The sequence below is a fragment of the Cervus canadensis genome, chromosome 22 (assembly GCF_019320065.1).
Source record: "Cervus canadensis isolate Bull #8, Minnesota chromosome 22, ASM1932006v1, whole genome shotgun sequence".
NCBI classification, from domain to species: Eukaryota; Metazoa; Chordata; class Mammalia; order Artiodactyla; family Cervidae; genus Cervus; species Cervus canadensis.
Genome location: NC_057407.1, coordinates 47,275,792 through 47,299,024, shown reverse-complemented (window position 1 = coordinate 47,299,024; position 23,233 = coordinate 47,275,792). Strand labels below are relative to the sequence as shown.

The 23,233-nt window shown below is 54.7% G+C and overlaps 1 protein-coding gene across 8 annotated transcripts in view; it reads right to left on the bottom strand.

The window, feature by feature from the left end:
* Positions 1-1,990: 1,990 nt before the first annotated feature.
* Positions 1,991-23,233, bottom strand: part of SCN5A (sodium voltage-gated channel alpha subunit 5) — a 101,191-nt gene continuing 79,948 nt past the window's right edge. For all 8 annotated transcript variants that reach the window (XM_043442306.1, XM_043442305.1, XM_043442310.1 and 5 more), the window contains 8 exons: positions 22,225-22,398; positions 18,340-18,462; positions 16,240-16,521; positions 13,487-13,540; positions 12,741-12,878; positions 11,987-12,091; positions 10,153-10,423; positions 1,991-5,519 (listed from right to left, as the gene is read on the bottom strand). In XM_043442306.1, coding sequence (XP_043298241.1) covers positions 4,279-5,519; positions 10,153-10,423; positions 11,987-12,091; positions 12,741-12,878; positions 13,487-13,540; positions 16,240-16,521; positions 18,340-18,462; positions 22,225-22,398 — 2,388 coding nt within the window. In that variant the 3' untranslated portion in view covers positions 1,991-4,278. The remainder of the gene's footprint in view (positions 5,520-10,152; positions 10,424-11,986; positions 12,092-12,740; positions 12,879-13,486; positions 13,541-16,239; positions 16,522-18,339; positions 18,463-22,224; positions 22,399-23,233) is intronic.

Sequence of the window (23,233 nt, the reverse complement as noted above, 5' to 3'; positions counted from 1 at the left end):
TCCAGAAGAATAAGGAATGGAAGGTAGAAATGTGGCTGAGAAGCGGGGCCAAGGGTCGCATAGGACAGAAAGGCGGGAAGGGTTCAAATGGAGGAGAGGGTCCAGGCGAACCTTGTGGGTACTGAAGAGCTGTGTTGGTGGGGTGTCTCTTGTTTTAACGTCCCTGGGCTCCTGTCTGTGCCAGGCACGGGCCGGGCTGGAGAGGGTGGTAGGAAGTGCTGGCTTGGCCTTCCCCAGCCCTTAGGGAGCCCACACACACAGGACAGAGCGCTGAAGGGTGTCCAGTCCCGTGGCACCCCCAGCCCAGGAGAGGTGGCCTTTGGCGTCTCCTGGCTCTCGGCCGCTGCCCGCTCCATCTCCACCTGGAGGACTGAGTGCCTGGCTGTCTCCCTGCCCCTCCCAGCCTCCGGGCACCGAGTCCCGTGGCCATCAGGGCTGAGGCGGAAGAGCGGCCGGCACGGGGCAGGGAGCTGCCAGGGCCGCGGCCCCAGGCTGAGAGCTGACGTCTGTCCAGGAGCATCTCTGTCCCTGCCAAGGGCTGAGATCCCGGGCCGCATGCCTTCCCTCTGACACAGGAGCCGGCGTCCGTCCCTTGTGGAGCCTGGACCCCTGCCTCGCCCCAGAGCGGCCGGGTGACAGCTGCAGTGGTGCATGACCGCAAGGCCCCCTCTTGCCTCCCTCTGGATCAGCCTGCCACCTCCCAGGCCAGTGTCTTCTGTGGGAGGGGTAGGTGATTTACAGTGTTGCGTTAGGTTATTGTTAGTTGCAGGTGTAGAGCAAAGTGATTCAGTTTATACTTGTGCATACCTCCATTCTTGGTCAGATCCTTCGCTCATATAGGCTAATACAGAGTATTGGGTAAAGTTCCCTGTGCTCTATGGCAGGTCCCTGTGGATCATCTATTTTATATACAGTAGTGTGCTGTGCTGAGTCACTCAGTCGTGTCTGAGTGTTTGCGACCCCATGGACTGTAGCCCACCAGCTCCTCTGTCCATGGGGATTCTCCAGGCAAGAATACTGGAGTGGGTTGCCATGCCCTCCTCCAGGGGAATCTTCCCAACCCGGGGATCAAACCCGGGTTCCCCACGTTGCAGGTGGATTCTTTACCATCTGAGCGACCAGGGAAGCCCAGTAGTGTGTCTAGGTTAATCCTCGATTCTTAATTTATCCTTCCCCACCCCCACCTTTCCCCTTTGGTGACCGTAAGTTTGTTTTCCAAGTGAGGACTGGGCCCCCCTGGGGCTGAGAAAACTCAGGTGGACCAGTGACAGGGATCTGAGTCCAGCTCTGGGATCTGGGTGCAGGGTTGTGGGCCAGCTGCTCTGGTGGTGGCTGTGGAGCGCGGGGCTGCCAGGGCCAGGCGGCGGGCCAGTGTGGGTGGGGCAGAGGCAGCAGGCGGAGAGGGCCTGTGTGAGCCGCCACCTCAGGGCTACTGGGGGAGCCCAGGGGCTTGGCAGGAAGAGGCTGAACGGACCCACGGGTACCCATGGGCAAAGAAGGGGTCACGGGGCACCCGGAAGAGTGCATCCCCAGGGCTGGGAGACCACCGGGAGAAGGCCCCGCAAGCCTGAAGATGCCCGCATGGTGCCTGTCCAGCCACCCCATCTCTGGCTGTCATGGGACTGGACATGCTCAGAAGGAAGCTAAGGTGGTATTTACAACGCAGGGTGGCTGAAGGCTGCTGTTTCACCAAGAATTGAGTGGAAAAGCCCCAGGGCTGGCCTGGTTTTCATCTGGGGTCAAGGAAGTTTATCTCCACTGAATAAAGTTGAAGGGGACAGGGAGAGGCAAAAACAAAGGCTGGATGTGATGACATTGGGGGTCATGTCTCTTTACACACCAACTTTACAGGTATCTGTCCCCCGCCTGAAATATATGTGTGTACGTGCAACTGAATCACTTTTCTGTACACCAGAAACTAACACAATATTATCAATTTGTAAATCAACTATACTTAAAAAAAAAAAAAATGGACCGAGTCCAGACCAGGTCATGTAAGCCATTTATTGGTTTGTTTTAAAAATATGCATCTTATTTATGCACGAAGTTTGGTGAGAAGTGCTTGGGTGGTTCAGACAACGGCTGGCGCTTGGTGCTTCTCCCTCCCTCCTGTGTCCTCCCCTCCTGCTCCCACTCTGCTGGTCACTATGCAGTTCTGGAAAAAAGCAATGAGAGACACGTACAAGCTAAGGAGTCGGTCTAGCTCGGCCCCGCCCTCGGCCACACGGGCTGCATTCAGTGGCCGGCCCGGCAGCCGCCTCAGGCTCCCGGGCTGTCCCCACACACACAACCCCAGCCTCCTTCCAGTCAGCCGGGCCTGCAGCCCGGCCGGCCTCCCTGCCCATGCAGGGTGCCAGGCGTCGCGGAGGGCACACACCTCTCCCAGCCTTGAGAGCACAGCACAGAGAGCTACAAAAATAAGATTTCCACTCAGAGAAGTGGTGCTGGGACAGTTAAAACCATGTCCCACGCCAGACTTCAAGGGAACATGAGAGAAGAGAAATCACTGGGGACGGGGCAGGGGGGCGGCTGGGGCTGCCACCAAGGGAACTCGAGTGACGGGAAGAAACGGTAATACTTGACTCGCCGCTGGCGGTTCCCCCTCAGCTCCCCACAGCCGGCCCCCCGACGGCTCGGCGAGGTAGGTTAGGACAGCCAGCTTCTGGCTTCCGGGGCTGCCCCGAGAGGCGGCCTGTGAGGTGGCCGCCGGGTGGAGGGCGGCTTTGCTGGAGAGTGGACTTGGGCAGCCGAGCCCCTGCCTGCACAGCCTCCACCAGCCACCACTGTCACTCTCAGGGTGACAGTTCTCTACATTGAAAGATTTGCATATGCTCAGTAGGATTGTCAGCAGCTGAAGAGGCCCTGTGGCGGGGAGGGGGCGTGGGGCGAGGGGGGAGGGGGTGGGGGGTGGGGAGGGTGGTGGTAATCGGACTAGAAAAAGTATTTTTCCCTGAAAAGGCCTGCTCACAAGACCCGTGGGCAGCCTGGACCCTGCCCCAGGAGGTCCCGAGTGCGCTGCCACCGGGACTCCGGGCTGAACGGGCGGGGAGGGGGGCGCTGGTCCAGGGTCACTCGACTCCCCTTCCCAGGAGACCTGGGGTCCATTCCCCTCCTGAGCGTCCTGCAGCCCCTTCCGTGCACGCGGCCTGGGTAGCCCTCCCCACTCCTGTGCTGCCGCAGCTGGAGAGGAGCTGGGGTCCACACGGGCACCCCCTCAGCCCTGGGCAGAGGCAGAAAGGTCTGGAGACAGAGCCTGGGTGATAACAGCGGATTCCATTCTCCACGCGGGCTGGAGGGCACCGTGCTGGGGGCTGTGGAGTGGGTTCTTCACCCCAACCCCACGGGCTCAGCCTTCTCTTGCTGGGGCAGGGCCAGCCAGGCTGGGCAGCACGGACAAGCTGGGTGGCAGGACGTATGTGCCTCCCTCAGGCCCTTCCCTTAATGTTAATACTCTAACAGAGGCCAAGCTCTACAGGGAAGAAAGGCAACGTCAGTGCCGAGGACAAGCCCTGGGAGCCGGGCCGCTCTCTTCTGGAAGCTTGTTGTATTTATAGGCCTGACTCCAGGGTGGCCTGCATAAACATACAGGGGAAATGGGGCAATGAGTGAGCCCTGGCTGACAAGAATCCCACCTGGGGGGTGCCGCTCGCCTTGGGGAGTCCAGGCCACATGTGGCTTGTGTCTGGCCTCTGTGAGTGTGAGAGTGCACGCACGTCTGTGTGGGAAGGGGTTCAGCCCTCCTGGAACCTCAGCCCAAGCGGCGGGGGACCCCCTTTCTGCCCGCCCCTAGGCAGTGAAGGCCCGCGGGACCCACACAGGATCTCACTTTTGCATTGACAGCAGGGCCCCAGCAACTCCACAGACACTCTTGTTCCGAGTTAGGAAGAGGCAGTGTGAATCGCTGCCGATCCATCCATGAAAAAAAAAAAAGTTAGTTCTTTGCTCAAGTAAAAAAATATCAAATATAATAAATGTATGAAAGCCCATTCACAACATAGTCTTGGTTTCGCGTTTTGTCTCAGCAGCTGGGACGGAGGTGGTGGTCAGAGCCCCAGGGCGCTGCCGGACCAGACCCGGCCCCCAGGACTGGTAACCCCAGATGGACAGCTCGGCCAAGTGCTCCCAGCCATCGGCGCGGTGCACAGGACTGCCTGGTCGGTCCACAGGGCGAGGCTCCTCTCTCACTCCCGAAGCCCAAAGCAAAGGTCGGACGGCCCAGCGGCTGCCCTTGGGTTTGCCACGATGCTCTGCGCGGGCGCCCCCCTCCCTGGGCTGCGCTCACACGACTGACTCGCGGTCCCTGTCGGGGGTTGGGGGGAAGTCGGCGAGATCCTCGCTAGGGCTGTAGTCAGACGCCCGCACCTGGGGGTTGTCGCTGGTGGCCCTGGTGACGCTGTCGTAGGAGGGCGGGAAGGACGTGGAGGAGACGGAGGAGCTGCCGGGCGGGCCGGGGCGGCGGGAGAAGTTCTCGTTCATCATGTAGGCGATGAGGCCCTCCTGCTCCGGGGCGTCCTCGTCCGAGAGGCCGCTGCTGCCCGCCTGCCGGCGGTAGAGGAAGGAGGCCTGCTTGACCGAGCGCTGCAGCAGGTGCCGGCGGAAGGCCCGCTGGATGATCGTGGCCGACACCTCCTCGTGCTTCCGCCGCAGCGTGGTGGTGATGGGCTCGTAGGAGATCTTGGACGGGTTGGCCGCCATGAACTTCTCCTCCATCTGGATCTTCAGGGCGTCCATCTCCCCAGATTCGCCCAGGACCCTCTTGGTGAAGGCAAAGAGGATGTCCATGCAGTGGATGCGGTCCCCGCTCACCATGGGCAGGTCCATATTGATGAGGCTTATCTGGTTGGGCTTGGGGATCCGGAGCGGCTCCGACAGGGCGTCGGCGAAGTCGGACAGGGCCGAATACTCGATGAACTGGGTGGCCTCCGGGTCGAACTTCTCCCAGATCTCGTAGAACATGTCAAAGTCGTCCTCACTCAGGGGCTCCGTGCTCTCCTCCGTGGCCACGCTGAAGTTCTCCAGGATGATGGCGATGTACATGTTGACCACGATGAGGAAGGAGATGATGATGTAGGTGGTGAAGAAGAGGATGCCCACTGCGGGGCTCCCGCAGTTGCCCCGGGAGCCGTTGCTGTTGGGCAGGTTGGGGTCGCAGTAGGGGGGCCCCGTGTTGAGGATGGGGCTGAGGAGCCCGTCCCAGCCCGCCGACGTGGTGATCTGGAAGAGGCACAGCATGCTGTTGGCGAAGGTCTGGAAGTTGAACATGTCGTCGATGCCGGCCTCCCACTTGACGTAGGCGAAGTTGGCCATGCCGAAGATGGAGTAGATGAACATGACGAGGAAGAGCAGCAGCCCGATGTTGAAGAGGGCGGGCAGGGACATCATGAGGGCGAAGAGCAGCGTGCGGATGCCCTTGGCCCCGCGGATCAGCCTGAGGATGCGGCCGATGCGGGCCAGGCGGATGACGCGGAAGAGCGTCGGGGAGAAGAAGTACTTCTGGATGATGTCTGAGAGCACAGTGCCTGCGGGAAACAGCGGAGACTGTGGCTACCGATGGCATCACTGTCCTCCCTCCAGCCCAGCTTCTCTGGGAGGGGTCTCTGCACAGCAAGGAGCCTGGGAGTGGAGGCCTGGGTCACCTGGGGCCTGGAAGGACCCTGCCTTCACCCACCTGAGTCTCCGTTTCTGCATTTATGGTCCAGAAAAGGACCCACAGTTCCTGCATCCTTTGCAAAGTGTCTTCTCAGCCCTCAGCTCCTTAGTCTCCTGAGCCTACCTGCACAGTACAGCCATACTAGGCCCATTATCCAGATTGCGGTTCGGGGGCCTCAGCGGACTTGCTCAGCATCCCTGATGCCTAGCTTGGACCAGAACTCTAGAACTTTTAGCTCCTTGATGCTCAGAGTGTGGTCTGAGGACCAACAGCCTTGGGATTTCCTGGGCACTCATCAGAAATGCAGAATCTCAGCTCCGCCCCAGACCCCCTGTGTTTTAACAAGTCCAGGTGGTTCGTGTGCACACTGAAATACAAGAGGCACTGGCCAGGCCGTTGGCGCACTCCTCACACCTCACCTGTCACAACTCAGCCTCTCTGAGGTGCTTCCTGTGACCTTCCCACCCCTGCTAGCTGCAAGGCCTGCCTACCCCGACTCTACTGACTACGCTGGGTTTGAAGTTTCAAGGAGCACGGATGTAAGTTATAGAAGAAAGAATGGAATATACTTGCCTCCTATTGGGCCAAGTTAACTTTCCAGACTTCTCATATATTAGGTTGGTGCAAAAGAAATTGTGGTTTTTGTATTGTTGAAATTTGCCATTTGATATTGGAATACATTTTAAATAAATGTGGCTAGGTTCTACATCATTTTAATGTGCATTTCTTGCTTTGTTTTTTTTTTTTTTTTTGCTAATGACTTATTACCTGCTATTTATTTTATGTTTATTTTAGACTATGGAGATGATGTTAGACAAAAAACATGTTTGAGCGATTTTCTTTTTTGAGTTCAAAATGGGTTGTAAAACAGCACAGATAACTTGCAACATCAACAATACATTTGGCTCAGGAGCTGCTAACAAATGTACAGTGCAGTGGTGGTTCAAGAAGTTTTGCAAAGGACATGATAGCCTTGAAGATGAGGAGCACAGTGGCTGGCTATTGGAAGTTGACAACGACCAATTGAGAGGATCATTGAAGCTGATCCTCACATGAGAAGCTGCCAAAACTCAATGCTGACCAGTCTACAGTCTTTCAACATTGAAGCAAATTGGAAAGGTGAAACAGCTCGATAAGTGGGTGCCTCTTAAGTTGACCTCAAATAAAAAAAATCATCCTTTTGAAATGTCATTTTCTCTTATTCTATGCAACAACAATGAACCATTTCTTAATCAGATTGTGGTGTGCGACGAAAACTGGATTATATATCACAACCAGTGATGACCAGCTCAGTGGCTGGACCAAGAAGAAACTCCAAAGCACTCTTCAAAGCCAAATTTATACCAAAAAAGGTCATGGTCACTGTTTGGAGGTCTGCTGCCCATCTGATCTACTACAGCTTTTGGAATCTCTGCAAAACCATTACATGTGAGAAGTATGCTCAGCAAATCAATGAGATGCACTGAAAAATGCAACACCTACAGCCAGCATTGGTCAACAGAAAGGGCCCAGTTCTTCTCCATGACAGTGCTCAACCACACACTGAACAACCAACACTTCAAAAGTTGAACGATTTGGGCTGCGAAGTTTTGCCTCATCCGCCATATTCACCTGACCTCTCACCAACCCACTATCACTTCTTCAAGCATCTCGACAACTTTTTGCAGGGAAAACGCTTCCACAACCAGCAGGAGGCAGAAAATGCTTTCCAAGAGTTCGTCGAATCCCAAGGCATGGATTTTTGTGCAACAGGAATAAACACTCATTTCTCATTGGCAAAAATGTGTTGATTGTAATGGCTCCTATTTTGATGAATAAAGATGTACTCAAGCCTAGTTATAATGGTTTAGAATTCACAGTCCAAAACCGCAATTACTTTTGTACCAACCTAATAATAATGTCACTCGCTAACATGTGTCAAGTGTTCGCTGTCAATAAAGCACTGGGCTGAGCAATTCACACATCCATTTACCCCTTCCAGTTACCCTAGGAGGTAAGCTGATACTATCATCCTCATTTTCCAGAAGCGGAAACTGAGAGGTGAGGTAACTTATCCAAGTTGCCACCTAGTCGGTGAGAAGTGGGGATTTGACTCAGACACTCTGGCTCCAAGTTGAGCTGTTAACCATGCCTCTCTGGTACACAAGCTCTGGGACCAGTAGTTCCTGAATATAGTCTACACTTCCTGGAATCTTTGAGACTGTCCCTCAGGGCTCCGTTCCAGCTCCTGACACCTGCTTTAGAGAAAAGCTCCTCTCTAGTCCCACCAGGCATGGTCTCACCCTCATCCCCGCCTGAGACCTCCTGGAGAATTTCCTGACCGCACTCCTAGCTTCTAAGCATCTGCACATCACTATAGCCACAGCAACCCCTCTCTTGGCCCCTGCCTTTCCCTCTGAGTCACTGAAGAGTCTATACATGGCAGAAAGATGAAAGCCAGTTATCCCACGGCAGAGGTCTGTGGGGGCAGGGTCCAGATTGGGCTCTGAACACAAGTGACAAAAGAAAGTATTGATACATTGGACTTAAAACCTCTGTGCTTCAAGAGGTGACAACCATGAAAGTGAAAAGACAACCTACAGAATGGGAGAAAATATCTGCAAATTGTGTATCTGATAAGGGACTGGCCTCCGGAATATATAAAGAATTCTTACAACTCAATAAAAACACAAATAAGTCAATTAAAAAATCGAGCAAAGGATTGGAACAGACATTCCTCCAAGATACTTCTCCTGTTATATACCAAGATATACCAAGGAAAATGACCAATAAACATGTGAAGAGATGTTCATCATCATTAGTCATCAGGGAAATGCAAACCAAAACCTCAATGAGATGTCACTACATACCAATTAGCAAGGCTGTAATTAAAAAATACAGACAGGAACAAGTGTTGGTGAGGATATGGAGTAACTGGAACCCTCCTACATTGAATTTGGGATTGTAACGTGGTGCAGTCACTTTGGAAAATAGTTTGGCAGTCCCTCAAAATTTTAGATTAGTGGCTGCCAGGGGGTGCCTGGCTGTGACTCTGAAAGTTGCTCAGTCATGTCCAGCTCTTTCTGACTCCATGGACTGTATAGTTCTGACCATGGACTGTATAGACTGACTCCATGGAATTCTCCAGGCCAGAATACTGGAGTGGGTAGCCTTTCCCTTCTCCAGGGGATCTTCCCAACCCAGGGATCGAACCCAGGTCTCCTGCATTGTGGGTGGATTCTTTACCAGCTGAGCCACAAGGGAAGTCCAAGAATACTGGAGTTGGTAGCCTATCCCTTCTCCAGTGGATCTACCTGACCCAGGAATCAAACCAGGGTCTCCTACAATGCAGGCGGATTCTTTACCAACTGAGCTGCCAGCGGGTAGGGACAGAGAAAATGGTGAGCTCAGTGGGTACAGAGTCTCTTTTGGGGGTAAAGAAAATATTCTAAAATTAGAGCATAATGATGGTTGCACAGGCATGTGACTATAATTAAAAGTACTGAATTGTACACTTGAAAGGGTGGGTGTTGTGTTATGTAAAGTATATCTTAATAAAACTGTTCTTTAAAGAAGGAAGGCTCTGAGGTCAAACAGATACGGGCGTGTGCTCTGTTCTCAATGTTTCTGCCTGCCCCTGAGTTCCTCTGTTGAAATTCCCCCCCTCAAAGATGATGGTCTTGGGAGGTGGGCCATGGGAGGGGCTTAGTTTCATGAGGGTGGAGCGCGAATGAATGGGCTTAGTGCCCTTAGAGAAGCGGCTCGGGGAGCTCCCGGGCCCCTTCCAGTTTGTGAGGACACAGCAAGAAGGTGTGGGTTGTGAGCCAGGAAAAGGACCCTCAGCAGAAAACCTGATCATGCTGGTGCTTTCCTCTTGGACTTCCAGCATCCAGATCTGTGAGAAGTAGATTTCTGTTGTTTGTGAGTTACCCAGTCTGCTATTTTTGTTGTATCAGCCTGAGTAGACTATGTGGGATTCCTCTCTCTGCTTCTCCCTAGTTGAATGATTTCCCTGCCTTGGTGCTGACTTTATATGGTGAATTGCATGAGGCAAGTGATGTCTGAAGAAGCCTGGCACACACCAGGGTGGCCAGGTGGCGATTCTCAACTCCAGAATGTCCATCTCCAGGGTTAACTTCTACTTTAGAGGCCCATCGGCCTCCCAACTCTGGAGACTCTTCCTTGGGCTTGAAGGTTTTCCCTTGGGAAGGCGGGGAACCCCCAAAGGCCCATTCCCTTTCCTAGACTCACCCTTGAAGCTCTCCAAACAGAGAGCTGTGTTCTAGGGCCTCAGGGAGGGTGGGACCAGGAGGGGCTGTTGGCTCCTCTGCCAAGCTGGCCCCTTGGCCTGAGTGGCCTTCCCAGATGTGTGTGTGTGATTGTGGGGTGGGGGTAGGAAGGACTGTAGGGAGCAAAGAATGCAGGAAGCTGGCGTACTTGGCACTGAGTACACATCAGGGGCTGGAGGGAGCGAGACGCCTGGCCTGGGAGGCCTTCTCTGCCCAGCTGCCGTGCATACCCACCCACGATGGAGAGGATGACGACCACGAAGTCGAAGATGTTCCAGCTGTTGGTGAAGTAATAGTGGCGCAGGGCAACCATCTTGAAGATGCACTCGCCTGTGAAGATGCCTACGAACAGCAGGTTGATCTTGGCCAAGATGTTGACCTTCTCAGGGCTCTGGTCGTCTGTCTCCACCATCATGGTCACCATGTTTAAGCAGATGAGAAACATGATGGTGACGTCGAAGGCCTGCTTGGTCACAATGTCGAATATGAAGCCCTGGTACTTGTTCTGAAAGGAAGGCCAAAGGACGCGCTCAGCAGGGGCCTCAGACAGGCTAGTGGGCCTCCTTCGCTGCCTCTCAGCCCGGACCACCCACCCTCCTACTCCACCCTCTGGGGCAGGGGCGTCCAATGCCCGCAGACTGTCATGGGGAGAGGAAAAAGGCATGAGGCTGGCCAGCCTGGTTCCCTGCTGAAAACTCCCTGGGCTTCCAGGCCCAGCCCCGGGCTCCTTGTCCCAGATGCCATCTCTCATGGCGCTTCAGGAAAGGACTTCTCTTACCCCAAGTTTCCTCAGCCCATTGTTCATCAAGCTTCTCTTTTTGTTCCCACTGTCTGAAGGCTCAAGGTCAGATCTAAAGTTCAGCTCTAGAAACTGTCTCAGCCGTCAGGTTAACAAAATTTCTTCATTCTTTCTATGGAATTTGTTTTATTTATTCCATTGACTATATATATATGTGTCTTGAATTGTAAGACTATTTTGGGGAAACTGTTAGTCACTCAATCATGTCTGACTCTTTGCAACCTCATGAACTGTAGCCCGCCAGGCTCCTCTGTCCATTGGATTCTCCAGGCAGGACTACTGGAGTGGGTTGCCATGCTCTTCTCTGGGGGATATTCCCAACCCAGGGGTTGAACCCTGGTCTCCCGCATTGCAGGCAGATTCTTTACCATCTGATCCACCAGGGGAGCCCCATTTTGGGGAAGAGAGATGATTATAAATAATTGAAAACACACACACACTTCTAACCTAGACCAGAGCATGGAGAACAGGAAAGAGTCAGATGACATGGATGAACTGGATGCAAAAACGGGTTGCCACTTACAAGCTAATGATTTAGGTACCATCACCTGCATAACCTGGGCTTCCCTGGCGGTTCAGTGGTAAAGAATCTGCCTGCAATGCAGGAGACCTGGGTTTGATCCCTGGGTCAGATCCCTGGGTCAGGAAGATCCCCTGGAGGAGGAAATGGCAACCCACTCCAGTATTCTTGCCTGGAGAATGCCATGGACAGAGGAGCCTGGTGGACTACAGTCTGTGGGGTCACAAAGAGTTGGACATGACTGAGTGAATAACACTTTCACCTGAGTAACCTAAGTATTGCCCCCATCCTGCTCTAGCACACACACACACATACACACACATGGGTGTGTGTTGGCCTGATTTGGCCAAGGGAGTCAGCCTAGCAGAGAACCCAGCACCACCCACCCCCAGGCCCCGGCCACCTGGGGACTCTACAGGTCAGGACTCTACAGGAGTTACAAGGATGAGGTTACACAGGGGCTGCCCAGCCCTCCCCGGGGAAAGCCTGCAGTGCTGTAGGGGAGGAGGGGCCTCATTCAGAAGTTCCTGGGCTCCCACAGCTGTCTCATGCCTTCCCCTCTACCTCCATGAGACTGAGGCCCCTGTGCATGACTGGAGGTCCCTCCTTCCCTGGACAGGCCAAGGGCCCCAGGTTGCACCAAAAGACTGTGAAGAGGCCCCAGTAGTTGGTCTTGTGGTGTGGGGGCTTCCCAGCGCCCACTTTGGGCAGATCTTCCCCACTCCCACCAAATTGAGAGCCTGACTCACCAGGGGCCGTGGGATGGGCTTCTGGGGCTTCTTGGAGCCCAACTTCTTCATGGCATTGTAGTACTTCTTCTGCTCCTCTGTCATGAAGATGTCCTGGCCCCCTAAGTGCAGAGAGACAGGCACCAGCCTCGTTTGGGGGTTCTCGGGGATCTAGCCTCCTTGGTGAGGGTGCCAGGGTGGCCCGCCTCCTCACTTCCTCTCCTGGAGGAAAAAGGTATGCCTTATCCTACATCAGAGATTCCCCCTCAACCACCATCCCAGACCTGCTTCTCCAGGGTCCCTTTCCCCATTCACCTTGAGCTCTCTCTGACTTTGGGACTTGCAAATGCAGCCCCGACCTCCATCCTCTCTCCTGCCCAGCTCAGCCATCCTGGAAGTTCCCTCTGCCCACTTGGCTTGCCCGCCACCCAATCGTACCTTCTAGGATGGAACTCTGGGAAGACCCAGGCCTCTGTGCAGTGGCTCCCCACCCCCACCCCCATGATCCCTGATCATGGGCCAGGTGAATAGTCCCAACTCTCACCCCAGCTTCTCTCAGGAGCCTCATCTCTCAGACTAGGGCAGGCGTGGGGCCCCTTGTCACACACTTACAGGCCTAAGCAGGTCACATCATGGATACACCCCTCTCACACCCCATCCCAGTGGGAGCTTAGTCCCCAACAGGAAGGAAGAATGGGGCCAGGAGCCAGCGAGGCCGCCAGGTGCCTGGCACCCAGCCCTGCCCTGCAGCCCGCGGAGACCATGCTCGACGTATCTTTTTCTTCTGTTGGTTGAAGTTGTCAATGATGACACCGATGAACAGGTTCAGGGTGAAGAAAGACCCAAAGATGATGAAGACGACAAAATAGATATACATGTAGAGGTTGTATTCCCACTGGGGCTGCTCCTCGTACTAGAAGGGAGAAAGCGGACAGGAGGTCAGGCAGGCAGGAACAGGGGGTGGGCTGGCTGGGTGTGTCAGAGGAGCATCACCACACGGGGTGTGGGTCTGCGTGTGTGTGAGGGGCGGGTGGGGATGGAGTTGAGGAGGGTGGGTGGTGGCAGGTGAGGGCAGCGAGGGCAGGCACACTGGACTCGGCACTGGCCCTGCCCCTGGGCCACTGTCAGGTGTGAGTATATGGGGGCATCTCTCAGCCTTCAGCTGTCCGTGTGATATGGTGGCTGGTGTATGTATGTGGGGCAGGGACAGGACCACAGAGAAACTTGATTTGTGTCTCTGATGCTCCCTCCCCATCCTCTGGGGGTAGGAGTTTGGTTCAGCTAAATTACAATGAATGCAATTCACAAGATATCTGAGAATCTGGGGAGTCCCTGGGAGACTGTACAACCATGTCCCAGGGGCAGCCAAGGGCATTCCAGAGAGGCTTGACTCTGGGCTGACACAAGAGACCTGGCCCTTATGGGCTGCAGACCCTGTTTCCGTGGTGGCTAAGCAGCTGGGAACCTTGGGTGCTTGGAACCTTGACTGATTCAAGGAGAAAGACCAGTGTGACAACCTACCCCCCTGGAGTCTACAGCTGCATACATGATGTCCATCCAGCCTTTAAATGTTGCCTGGAAGGAAGAGACAAGAGTAAGGAAATAATTTAATTCTGCATCTATGGAGCTACTTCAGGCTCCTATCTGGACAGATGGGACCAGGAAGTAACCTCCCACCAGAAGCAGGCAGCCTGCTCCACCCTTTCAGTGGTATCCAAATGGCTGGGCAGTTGGGGAAAGGCCTTCTTGTTCAGGGCTGAGGGGGAGGGGAAGCCAGCCAAGCAGACAATCCAGGAAGGTCATTTAGTGGGGGAATAAGCATTTTGATGTTGGCCAAGAGACTACCCTTCAGATCTGCATTCATTTCAGATTCTAAAATGACACAGAGGCCTACAGGGGGTGTCGGGAACAGAGAGGGGGCACTAGGGTTCTCTGCTCTGGCAAGGTGGGCCCAAGTGCTGACCTGGCCCTCTCTGTCATAAGCCTTGGGGCTTCCGCTCCACAGCGTTCCAAGGACGTCCCTCAGGCATCCTAACGTTCCCTCATATGTAAGGGGGTCCTTTTGCTAGTGGTGTGTTGGCAAATGACTAACAGCAAGTGGCTTTCCAGAAGGAAAAATAAAAGCCCTGATGGGGCTTCCTGGTGGCTCAGTGGTGAAGAATTTGCCTGCCAATGCAGGAGACATGGGTCCAATCCCTGACCCAGGAAGATCCCATATACTGAGAAGCAACTAAGCCCGTTTGCCACAGCTATTGAACCTGTGCTCTAGAGCCCAGGAGCGACAGCTACGGAAGCCCTTGAACCCTAGAGGCTGTGCTCCGCAACAAGAGAAGCCAATGAGAAGCCCACGCACGGTAACTAGAGAGTAGCTTCCGCTTGCTGCAACTAGAGAAAAACCCGTGCAGCAATGAAGACCCAGCACAGCCAAAAATAAATAACATAAAATTATACATTAAAAAAAAGCCCTGACTGTTGTGTTTGCCAACTTCTCTGTGTAAACATTCCCATCATGGCCAACCTCGAGTTGCCAAAGTGTCGTTACTGAACTCAGTGCTGGGAAGAGATGCACAGGACCACAGCCTGGTAGTGTTCCCATGGTATGACTATAATAGGTGTGAGTAACCTGAAGAGCATAGATGATAATAAGCGGTAATGGTAAGTTTTTATTTTGTTTCAATATCGTTGAGTTAATTACAAGTTTATAAATCTAATTTTTAATAATGGCTGACAAAATATCGGAAAATATAACAACCGGCTCTTGCGAGTCCACACTCGCTGGTTCTGGCATGCCAGCAAAGAGGAGGCTGAACAGGACAGGGTCCTGGCGCCGGTTGCATGGACGGCCCCAGACGGGGCTGCTAGGATGATTCGGAACTGAGGGACATGCTTGCTGGTGAGACTGACTACCTAGCGGATCTCATTTGTGTGCTCGGCATAATCCTATCATGTCCTGAGCATCTTTTCAGGGTGTAAGCTGGTCTACACAGATTTCCCACATCTGAGAGTTTTTATGAGTCAGGGATGGTGGATGGGGAAACCAAGGCAGCCGCAGAGAAGGCAGCTGCTTCAGCTTCCTGTGCCATGGGGCCTTACCCGCACAGAGAGGCCTGGAGATGCGGTGGGACCTGCTGGGGACCACCCAAGGTTACGAGATGCCCATGACCGAATTCCTTCTAGCCACTGTGCGGTTGTGTCTGCAACAGCAGGCAGCTCTCAGACTACAACAGGGGGCTTTCCTTCCAAGTGCTGACATTCAGAAGGGAAGGCTCTCTGGGTTGGGCTCTAGTCCTGTTCCCCATGAAGTATTTCGGGGACTCTGGAGAAAGCTACTCCTGGGATTTAAGAGGTGGGTGGGGGTGCTTCCCTGGTGGCTCAGCAGTAGAGAACCCACCTGTCAATGCAGAAAATGTGCAGGAGGCTAAGATTTGATCCCTGGGTCAGGAAGATCCCCTGATGAAGGAAATGGCAACCTACTCCAGTAATCTCGCCTAGGAAATCCCATGGACAGAGGGACCTGGTGGGCTACAGTCCGTGGGGTCACAAAGAGTTGGACACAACTGAGCAACTAAACAACAAAAACAACAGTGGAGGTGTGAGGGGATGTGCCGAGTTTCCTTCTGCTCAGCACTAGAGACAGGTGTCTGGGCTTCGCATTGGGACTGCAAGAAGAAAAAGCTGCAGCTTTATGTGTTACAGTTCTGCTTGCATTTCTGCTGTCAAGGCTATTTGCATGCTGTGCGTTATAGTCACTGAAGCCATCGTCCTCACAAATCAATAGAAACTTCGGTAGGGCCGTGAGTGTTTGAACATCTTGCACATTAGAGATGAAAGTAAATATATTCTTTTAAACAATGCAGCAGGAATCACTGCCTTGTATAACAGAGGGGTGGCCAGAGTCACAATTTTGCTAGCGATTCAGTCCCTGGGTGTCTATGGTCATTCATTTGCAACCTGTGCTATCGCGCTGCCAAACAGACAGTGGAGGAGCCAACCTGACTGCTGGCTGGACAGCTGGGGAAAATGCCGCAGCCCTGGAGTCCCACGCCATGTTTGGGAAGTGTAGCATCTTCCTTAGAAAGGAACATTTGGCACCTTCCCAAACAGACAAGAAGTCTCTGGAGAATCCTGACCCTCCTTTGGGCGACACAACCCTATTGTGAGGATCCAGAGCGGCCCCGCTGTCCCCCTCCTGCCCACAGCATAGGGGAAGGTGCCTGTTTCTGGACAACAGTGGGAGGAAGGCAGTCCCCCCACCCGCCCACCATGGGACTCACCACCTGCAGAAGGGCCAGGTACCCGGCCCCCACGTTGTCAAAGTTGACTTTCACCTTGGTCCAGTACAATTCGCCAGTCACGTTGAAAGACTCACAGTCGCTCTTGTTGTTCACGATGGTATAGTTCAAGGGCATGTCTCCCTCAGTTTGGTTGATGCATCTCCCAAACTTCCCCGCGAAGAGGTTCACGCCCATGATGCTGAAGATGAGCCAGAAGATGAGGCAGACGAGAAGGACGTTCATGATGGATGGGATGGCGCCCACCAGGGCGTTGACCACAACCTCAAGTGGGCAGAGAACAGACTCAGTTTCTGGGGGTGCTCAGAATGCACACTCTTTGTAAGACGCCCCCCCCCCAAACCTACTAAACCCCCTGGGTATAGGTCCCTGTGGGGGTAGGGGTGGGGAACATTTCCTGTCACCAAGGAAGGACAGCCCATGGCTGGAAGCTCTGGTGGGCAGTGAGAGAGAACACACATGCCTTCTGCTCTGCATCCCATAGTCTGACACAGCTCAGAGCCTCTGGTCTTATCCTTCATAGCCCTGCCTGGAATCCATGACCTTCAAACTTAACTTTCAGCACGGTCTCTGCTAGATAGTACACCAGAAATCTGATGGGGAAGAAAGGGTCTCTGGAGACACATTCTCTGAGTTTCTGGTTTATTTTGGGGCTGCTGCTCCCGAGATGGATGGGTATTCTCCCGTAAAGTGTGCCTGGGGGATCTCCGGCTGGTACGTGTGGAGGGTGCTGTGATGGGATCAGGGCTGGCAGGGCGGTCTGTGCGCACTTTCTGCCTCTGCCCTCTCCAGAGAGCGGCCCTCTGACCCCATGGAGCCATGGCCCCATGCTCTCTTCATTTAAACTCACAGCACCCAGGAGAGGCATCCTTGGCAAAAAGAACTGGGGACTTCACTCCAGGGAGAGACCTAGTCCCCAGCTGTCTGTGAGCCAGGGATATGTTTGCCACACAGCTCTGGAAGCAGAGCTGGCGTGGGGCTGTGTGGTGGGTATGCTGCCAGGACGCGTAATGCTGACACGTGCAAAAAAGTGGCGGGGGGGGGTGTCCCTGGCCCAGCATGCGATGAACATGGGAACAGGGTGGGAAACCAACTCTCGCATTTGCCTTTGGCTGGCTCTGTGGCCAATAGCCACAGCAGAGGCGTTCCTGGTAACTAGTGTCTCCCCTGTGTCTCCGTGCCCCATGAACCAAGGGTTTTTTCTCTCATTGGACATTTAACTTAGGTTAATGGGAGCATTTAATTTAGGTTATTCACTTGTGAATGGCTTCCCCCCAGAAATAAGCTGTTTGTTTGTCCATGGATTGGGGATGTGGGCCAAGTTCACAACCATCAAAGGAATGGGACTGCACAGTGGTGTCTTCCGGGTCAGTGAGAGACACACGGAGGTGTCTGCTAAAGTCAGGACAGAACCGTGCACATTCCGTAAAAACAATAAAAAACAAAGAACATTCTCACACAAACATATAGGCTTGTTTTCTTGCTATATATCACAGGTAATGTTTTTTCTTGGTGGGCTTTTAAATTTTCCTTAAATGTGCACATTCTTCGGTAAAATCTAGTTACTGGAAAAAAGGCAGAGCTCTCTGCACTTAGAAAATAGTGCCAAAGAGTTTAGTAAGCAAACCGAACTGCTCTCTGATGGCAGGACTACAACTGGCGCCTTCCTTGCTTGCTTTATCCTCAGTAGCCCTGCCCTACTGCCCGTCCTAGACAGGGGGGCGGCAGGCTGTGTCTGTCAGGAGGCGGGGCACACACAGACACGAGGCCCCGCGGGAGAGCAGGAACCGAAGGGGCTGGTGAGGCTGGGCTGCAGCTGAGACACCCGTGGTCCAGCCCTTGCGTCCTTTCCTTCGTCCAGTGCTCTCTGGCCCTTGTGCAGCCCACCAGGCTGGGGCGTCAGGCCTGGGGGGAGGTTCTTACAGCTCTCCACCTCCAGGCACCTCTAAGCCCAGCCGTACCTCCCGGAGATCTCACACATGTTTGCGGCAGGTCAGGGCCGCCTGAACAGCGAGTAAGTCTGGGGGTCCCCTTTACAGAGCCACTGCCCACTGCTCCCATGAGGAGAGTCACCCCTCTTACCCTCATGCCCTCAAATCGTGACAGGGCTCGCAGGGGTCGGAGCGCACGCAAGGTCCGCAGTGACTTGATGGGGCCCATCTCTGCAAAGCCCAGGGCGTTGGCCACCAGGCTGATCAGCGAGACCTGTGGGAGGCGGGTGGATGGGGTCACGAGGCCAGCTCGAGACCTGTGGCAGGGCTCTTGGCCCACCGAACACAGGCTGGGTGTGTCCAGGCTGCCCTGTGTCCAGGCTTTATGATTTCTGGTGGGATCGTCTTCACAGGCTGTCCTGTGCTGGGCCAGCCTTCCCCGGGCCCAAGAGGCTGGGGCCAAGGCCAGGCATGTCCCAGCTTTCAGACCTTCACCAACGGCCTGCTGTGCGCACTTCACAGACATGTCTGTGACAGCTCCACTCACCCTGGCCTCGGAATGCACCTCCCCATTCTACAGATGTGGAAACGGAGTTCCAAAGCCACCTGCTAGCGTGGAAGAGCAGGGCCACAAAGCCTGGGTGGCTTTAGGTCCCTGTGTGCTTTCCTTCAAATCAGATTATTGGGCTGGCCCCTCCCCTCCCCCAGAGTAGACTCTTTGGGGGAAGAAGGACCATCCTGAGTTGGATATGAGCAGACAGACCACCCTGGAGCATTTCCTCAAGGCTGAACCTTGCAACATTCTGTCATCTTCACAGAAGAGAGGCTCAGATGGAGCCCCTGCGAACTGCTTTCTGCTTCCTCTGCCCTGTTCCCACCGGGACATTTCTACCCCTCGGACTTTATCCTTCTAAAGCTCCACGGGCATCCAATCCCGTCTTATGTCACTGCTGGCCAGTGATCACAGGTTGGAAGTGGCCTCCTGCCTGACCATGCCGGCTATCACCATTACCGCCACCCAGGCTCTGAGGGCAGCCTGGGGTGGTGAGGGGCCATGGGGAGTGGGGAGTGGGGGGTAGGCGTGACACCCATAGCCTGCTCTCAGGCTTGGAAGCGCAGGTTGGGAGAAGGCTGGGCAGAAGAGCTTGGAGGAGCTGCCGCCTCCAAGGACTCCCAGGATGGACTTCTGTGCTGCCCTGACTCACCCCTCGAGGACGCTGGTCCCCACTCTGGAGAGGACGAGGGTCATCTCTCAGGGACCTGCTGCTAAGGCCAGGGTCCCAGGGACCAGGTCTGGCCAGGCTCCCCAGCTAGTCCCCAGCAGGCCGCCCTTGTCTGTTCCTTCCCAAGCTCGCCCCGCCTTTCCACCCGATCTCAGCTGATGGCAGCTCCATCCTTCCAGCTGCCCAGGCCACAAGCCTTGGCATCATCCCTGCCTTCTCTCTGTCTCACACACCCGACATCTAACCCATTAGGATTTCCTGTTGGCTCTGCCTTCAAAATACGTCAGAAGTCCAAATATTTCTCACCGCTTCCACTGCCGCCATCCTGGCCAGGCCACCGTCTTCTCTCCCCTGGATTACTGCCACAGCCTCCCAACTTCCCTCTGCTTCCACTTCCCCTCCCCTGGACAGGGTGATCCTTTCATAACGAGTCAGATGATGTCACTCGTCTGTCCAAAGCCCTCCAACGCCTCCCATCTCATTCTAAATAAAGCCCCATGGTTCTACTCCATGCAGTCTGGCCTCAACTCCTGCACTTCCCGTCCCCTCTCCTCTGCCCCAGCCACTCTGCCCTCCTTGAGGTTCCTCAAGTGTCCCAGGCACTCTCCCACTGCAGGACCTTTGCACTGCCGCTCCAACCTCTGCTGGGAGTGCCCTGCGGACATCTGCCTGGCTAGCCCCAACTTCCTTCAAACATCGCCACAGTTGGCCTATTTTTAGCCAGCTTGTAATCTGTGCAAGTTGTAATCTGTGTCTTCCCTTCTCCCTGAGGCCTAATCCCCTTCCTTTTCCACTTCTTTTTCTCCATGTGTAAATCACCAGTGTAATATTATATAAAGTCGGCTCATGTATTATGTTTCTGGTTCCCAGTCACCTTCCTCCACACAGGCAGCGACTTTGTCTATTTCGTTCCCTGAGATCCCCAGCATCTGCTAGGGTACCTGCATATAGTAGATGCTTGACAGTTTTTAAAAACTGCATGAATTGAACATGGAAACACCGTTCTCCAGATCTTGAGGCCCGAAGTCCACTATTTCCATGGGGTGTGGGGATGGGGGCGGGGGGGCATGGCCAGAGTCAGGAAAGCTGGATTCCAGCACCACTTCCTTCTCCTTTTCCTTGGGCCAGGCCCTCCTTTGCTGCGACCCTCAGTTTTCCTCTCCACAGGCTAATTCTCCAATCTTGGGAATTTCAGGACCTGAGGCCTGGCCTCAGCTAGGTTCTCCAAAGTGGCAGGGGGTGGGAGGGGGGTGGGCTTCCCCAGACATCTTTGCAGACTCTGTCTGGCCTGCCCTGGGGGAGTCAGTCCCACGAAGCTGCAGGAACAGGTGGGTGAGGGGGCCCAGGCAGAGCGGCTAGGCTCCCAGGGCTTCCCATGGCCCCTCGGCAGGGAGGCCTCAGAGTCCTTTCCGTCATCTCAGGGAGGCTCTGAGGGCCCCAGGCTATAAGCGCACCCAGAGCCCCTCCTTGTCTGCCACCCCAGCACCCCTTATCCAGCATTAACATCTTTTCAGCCACTTGTGGGGGCTTGGAGTCACCTGTGAGGAGGCCCAGCTGTGAGGCTCTGTGTCTGCATGCATGCTCTAGCTCAGGGGGCCACTCAAGCTTAACCTTCCACCGAGGCCTGAGCCTGGCCAGGTCCACTGGCCGTCGAGTCCCTCCCTTGGGCCTCCGGGGCTGCTGTAGGGACTGAGCACAGGCCTAAGCTAGAACTCTAGGAAGGACAGCCCCTGCAGGTGGGCAGAGCCTGACGCCAAGCCCAGAAGCCATGGGCGTCTTCTGGAAAACTCTTCCCAGCTTGCACATCCTGACCCACGTTCTGTTGTGGGAGAAGCACCACTGCCAGATGGTGAGCCCTCACTTGGGCCCTTCGCTGTGTTCCCGCTGCCCTCAGGGAGCACAGATCCAAGGCTGCCCCATGCCCTGAGCCTCAATTCTGCCCCCATCACCCTCTGGTTACTCTCCACTTGACTGTACTCAGGAGCCCCACAAGACCCTGAACTCAACCTGCATGGACCCAACAAGGTTCCAGGGCCTGGGGAGGTGTGGGGAGGGGCTGCATTCCATCTGCCCACCGGGTGCCCAGAGGACATGCCAACCTCCTACCCCAGGCCCTTCTGGACACATCAGAGACTGGCATGGCCTGCCAGCTACCAGATGACCCAGGGCAGCTGGCCGGAACACCCACCCAGCCCATGTTCACGGCTTTCCTCCTTTTCACAGGTGACTCCACCCAACTCATCCTCCACGTCGTGGTACCTTCTACCTGAGCCAGGACAATCTCCCACCTGCCGAGCACCCCTTCGCCAACCCATGCCCTCTGGCCTTCGGTTCACTCCATCTCCTATACAGACGGCCCCCTCTCGTGTGCACACATGTAGGCTCGTAACTGGCCACGTGTGTAGCGGTCCTGACGGACACTGCACAAGGTGCCGTGGTGAGGGCCGTAATACAGGCTCGTCAGCACCCTGCTTCTGGCTGTCCTGAGCGGGTGAGAACTCACTCCTGCCCCAGCTCACAGCCCTGCCAGGACTGTACGCACTGACCCCCATGGTGAGTCCAGTTTCTCCCAGGAGCAGGGCCTAGATTTCCCTGTGTCCCTGGCCGGGGGTTCTGATTGCCTCCCCTCCGTGACCGCAGACTCGGCTCTCCTGGCCCTCCACCTGCCTTGCAGCACAGCCAAGAGCCTCCACTTCAGCCTGCCGAACTCCCACCACCCTGTCCTTCCGTCCTTCCGTCCCTCAGCCTCAGCTCCTTCTCACACTGGCTAAGGGCGCCCCCTCTCCTCTCTTCCCTTCAGGGGTCACACTTACGTCCACGATGAGGAAATCAAGCCAGCACCAGGCGTTGGTGAAGTACTTCTTGAAGCCGTAGGCCACCCACTTGAGCAGCATCTCCAGCACGAAGACGTAGGTGAACATCTTGTCGGCGTACTCTAGCAGGACCTTGATGGTCTTCCGCTCCTCCAGGTAGATATCCTCAAAGGCCTGCAGACCAGGGTGGACAAGGCAGACATGGTGTCCTGACCCAGCTGCTCCCGGCCTGCACGAGCCTTCATCCCTGACAGCATCCCTCCCCCAGGAGGACAGGGCGGAGGAGGCCGCATAGCGGAGAGGCTTCCTCGGCATGCTCTTTGAGCCCCCCGTGTGCACCATTACTGGGTCAGGAAATGATGTTACGCGGTGTGTGGACAAGGAAGAATGTGTAGTGAGAATGCTTCCACCTTCACTTTGAAGAGCAAGTCTCAGTTCAGAGCTAGTGCATCCATCGTTAAGATCTCTCTAAAACAGCTCACAGCCTATTGTTGGAAACAGCATACATCTATCTCCCCCCTACCCCCCTCCACTGTGTTTTCTACTCTGGCACTTACCTACTTTTCATAGGAAACAATATTGGTTTCCAATGACAACAATCATTCAAAGTTGCCCTTTACAATAAATTTATTTAAACAAACAAAAAACCAGTGAGTGTTTATCTAATGCAAAATTTCACAGAAGTGATAGTGAAGGCAGTCTATAGATATGAAGATTAGGGAACACAGGACTAGATGAAGTCAAACCTTCTGCACTCCTCAGAATCTGGGAGTCAGAATGTCTAACAAGCTAGCTGTTGGTCTTTCCCCACCTCCTCACTCCTGCCTCAACCCAAATCCCTGGGCCGGGAGAGACTCGGATGGCCTCCGCTGCCCTCCTCCAACTCCAGGCTTCCAATATGTATCTGCCCCTCCCCCAGGATGTGCTCTGGGGCTCCCAGTCTAGGCAACTGACCGCGTCACTGCGGGCCCTGGGGAGTGCCTCCACCTTTCACTCTGGGCCTCCCCAT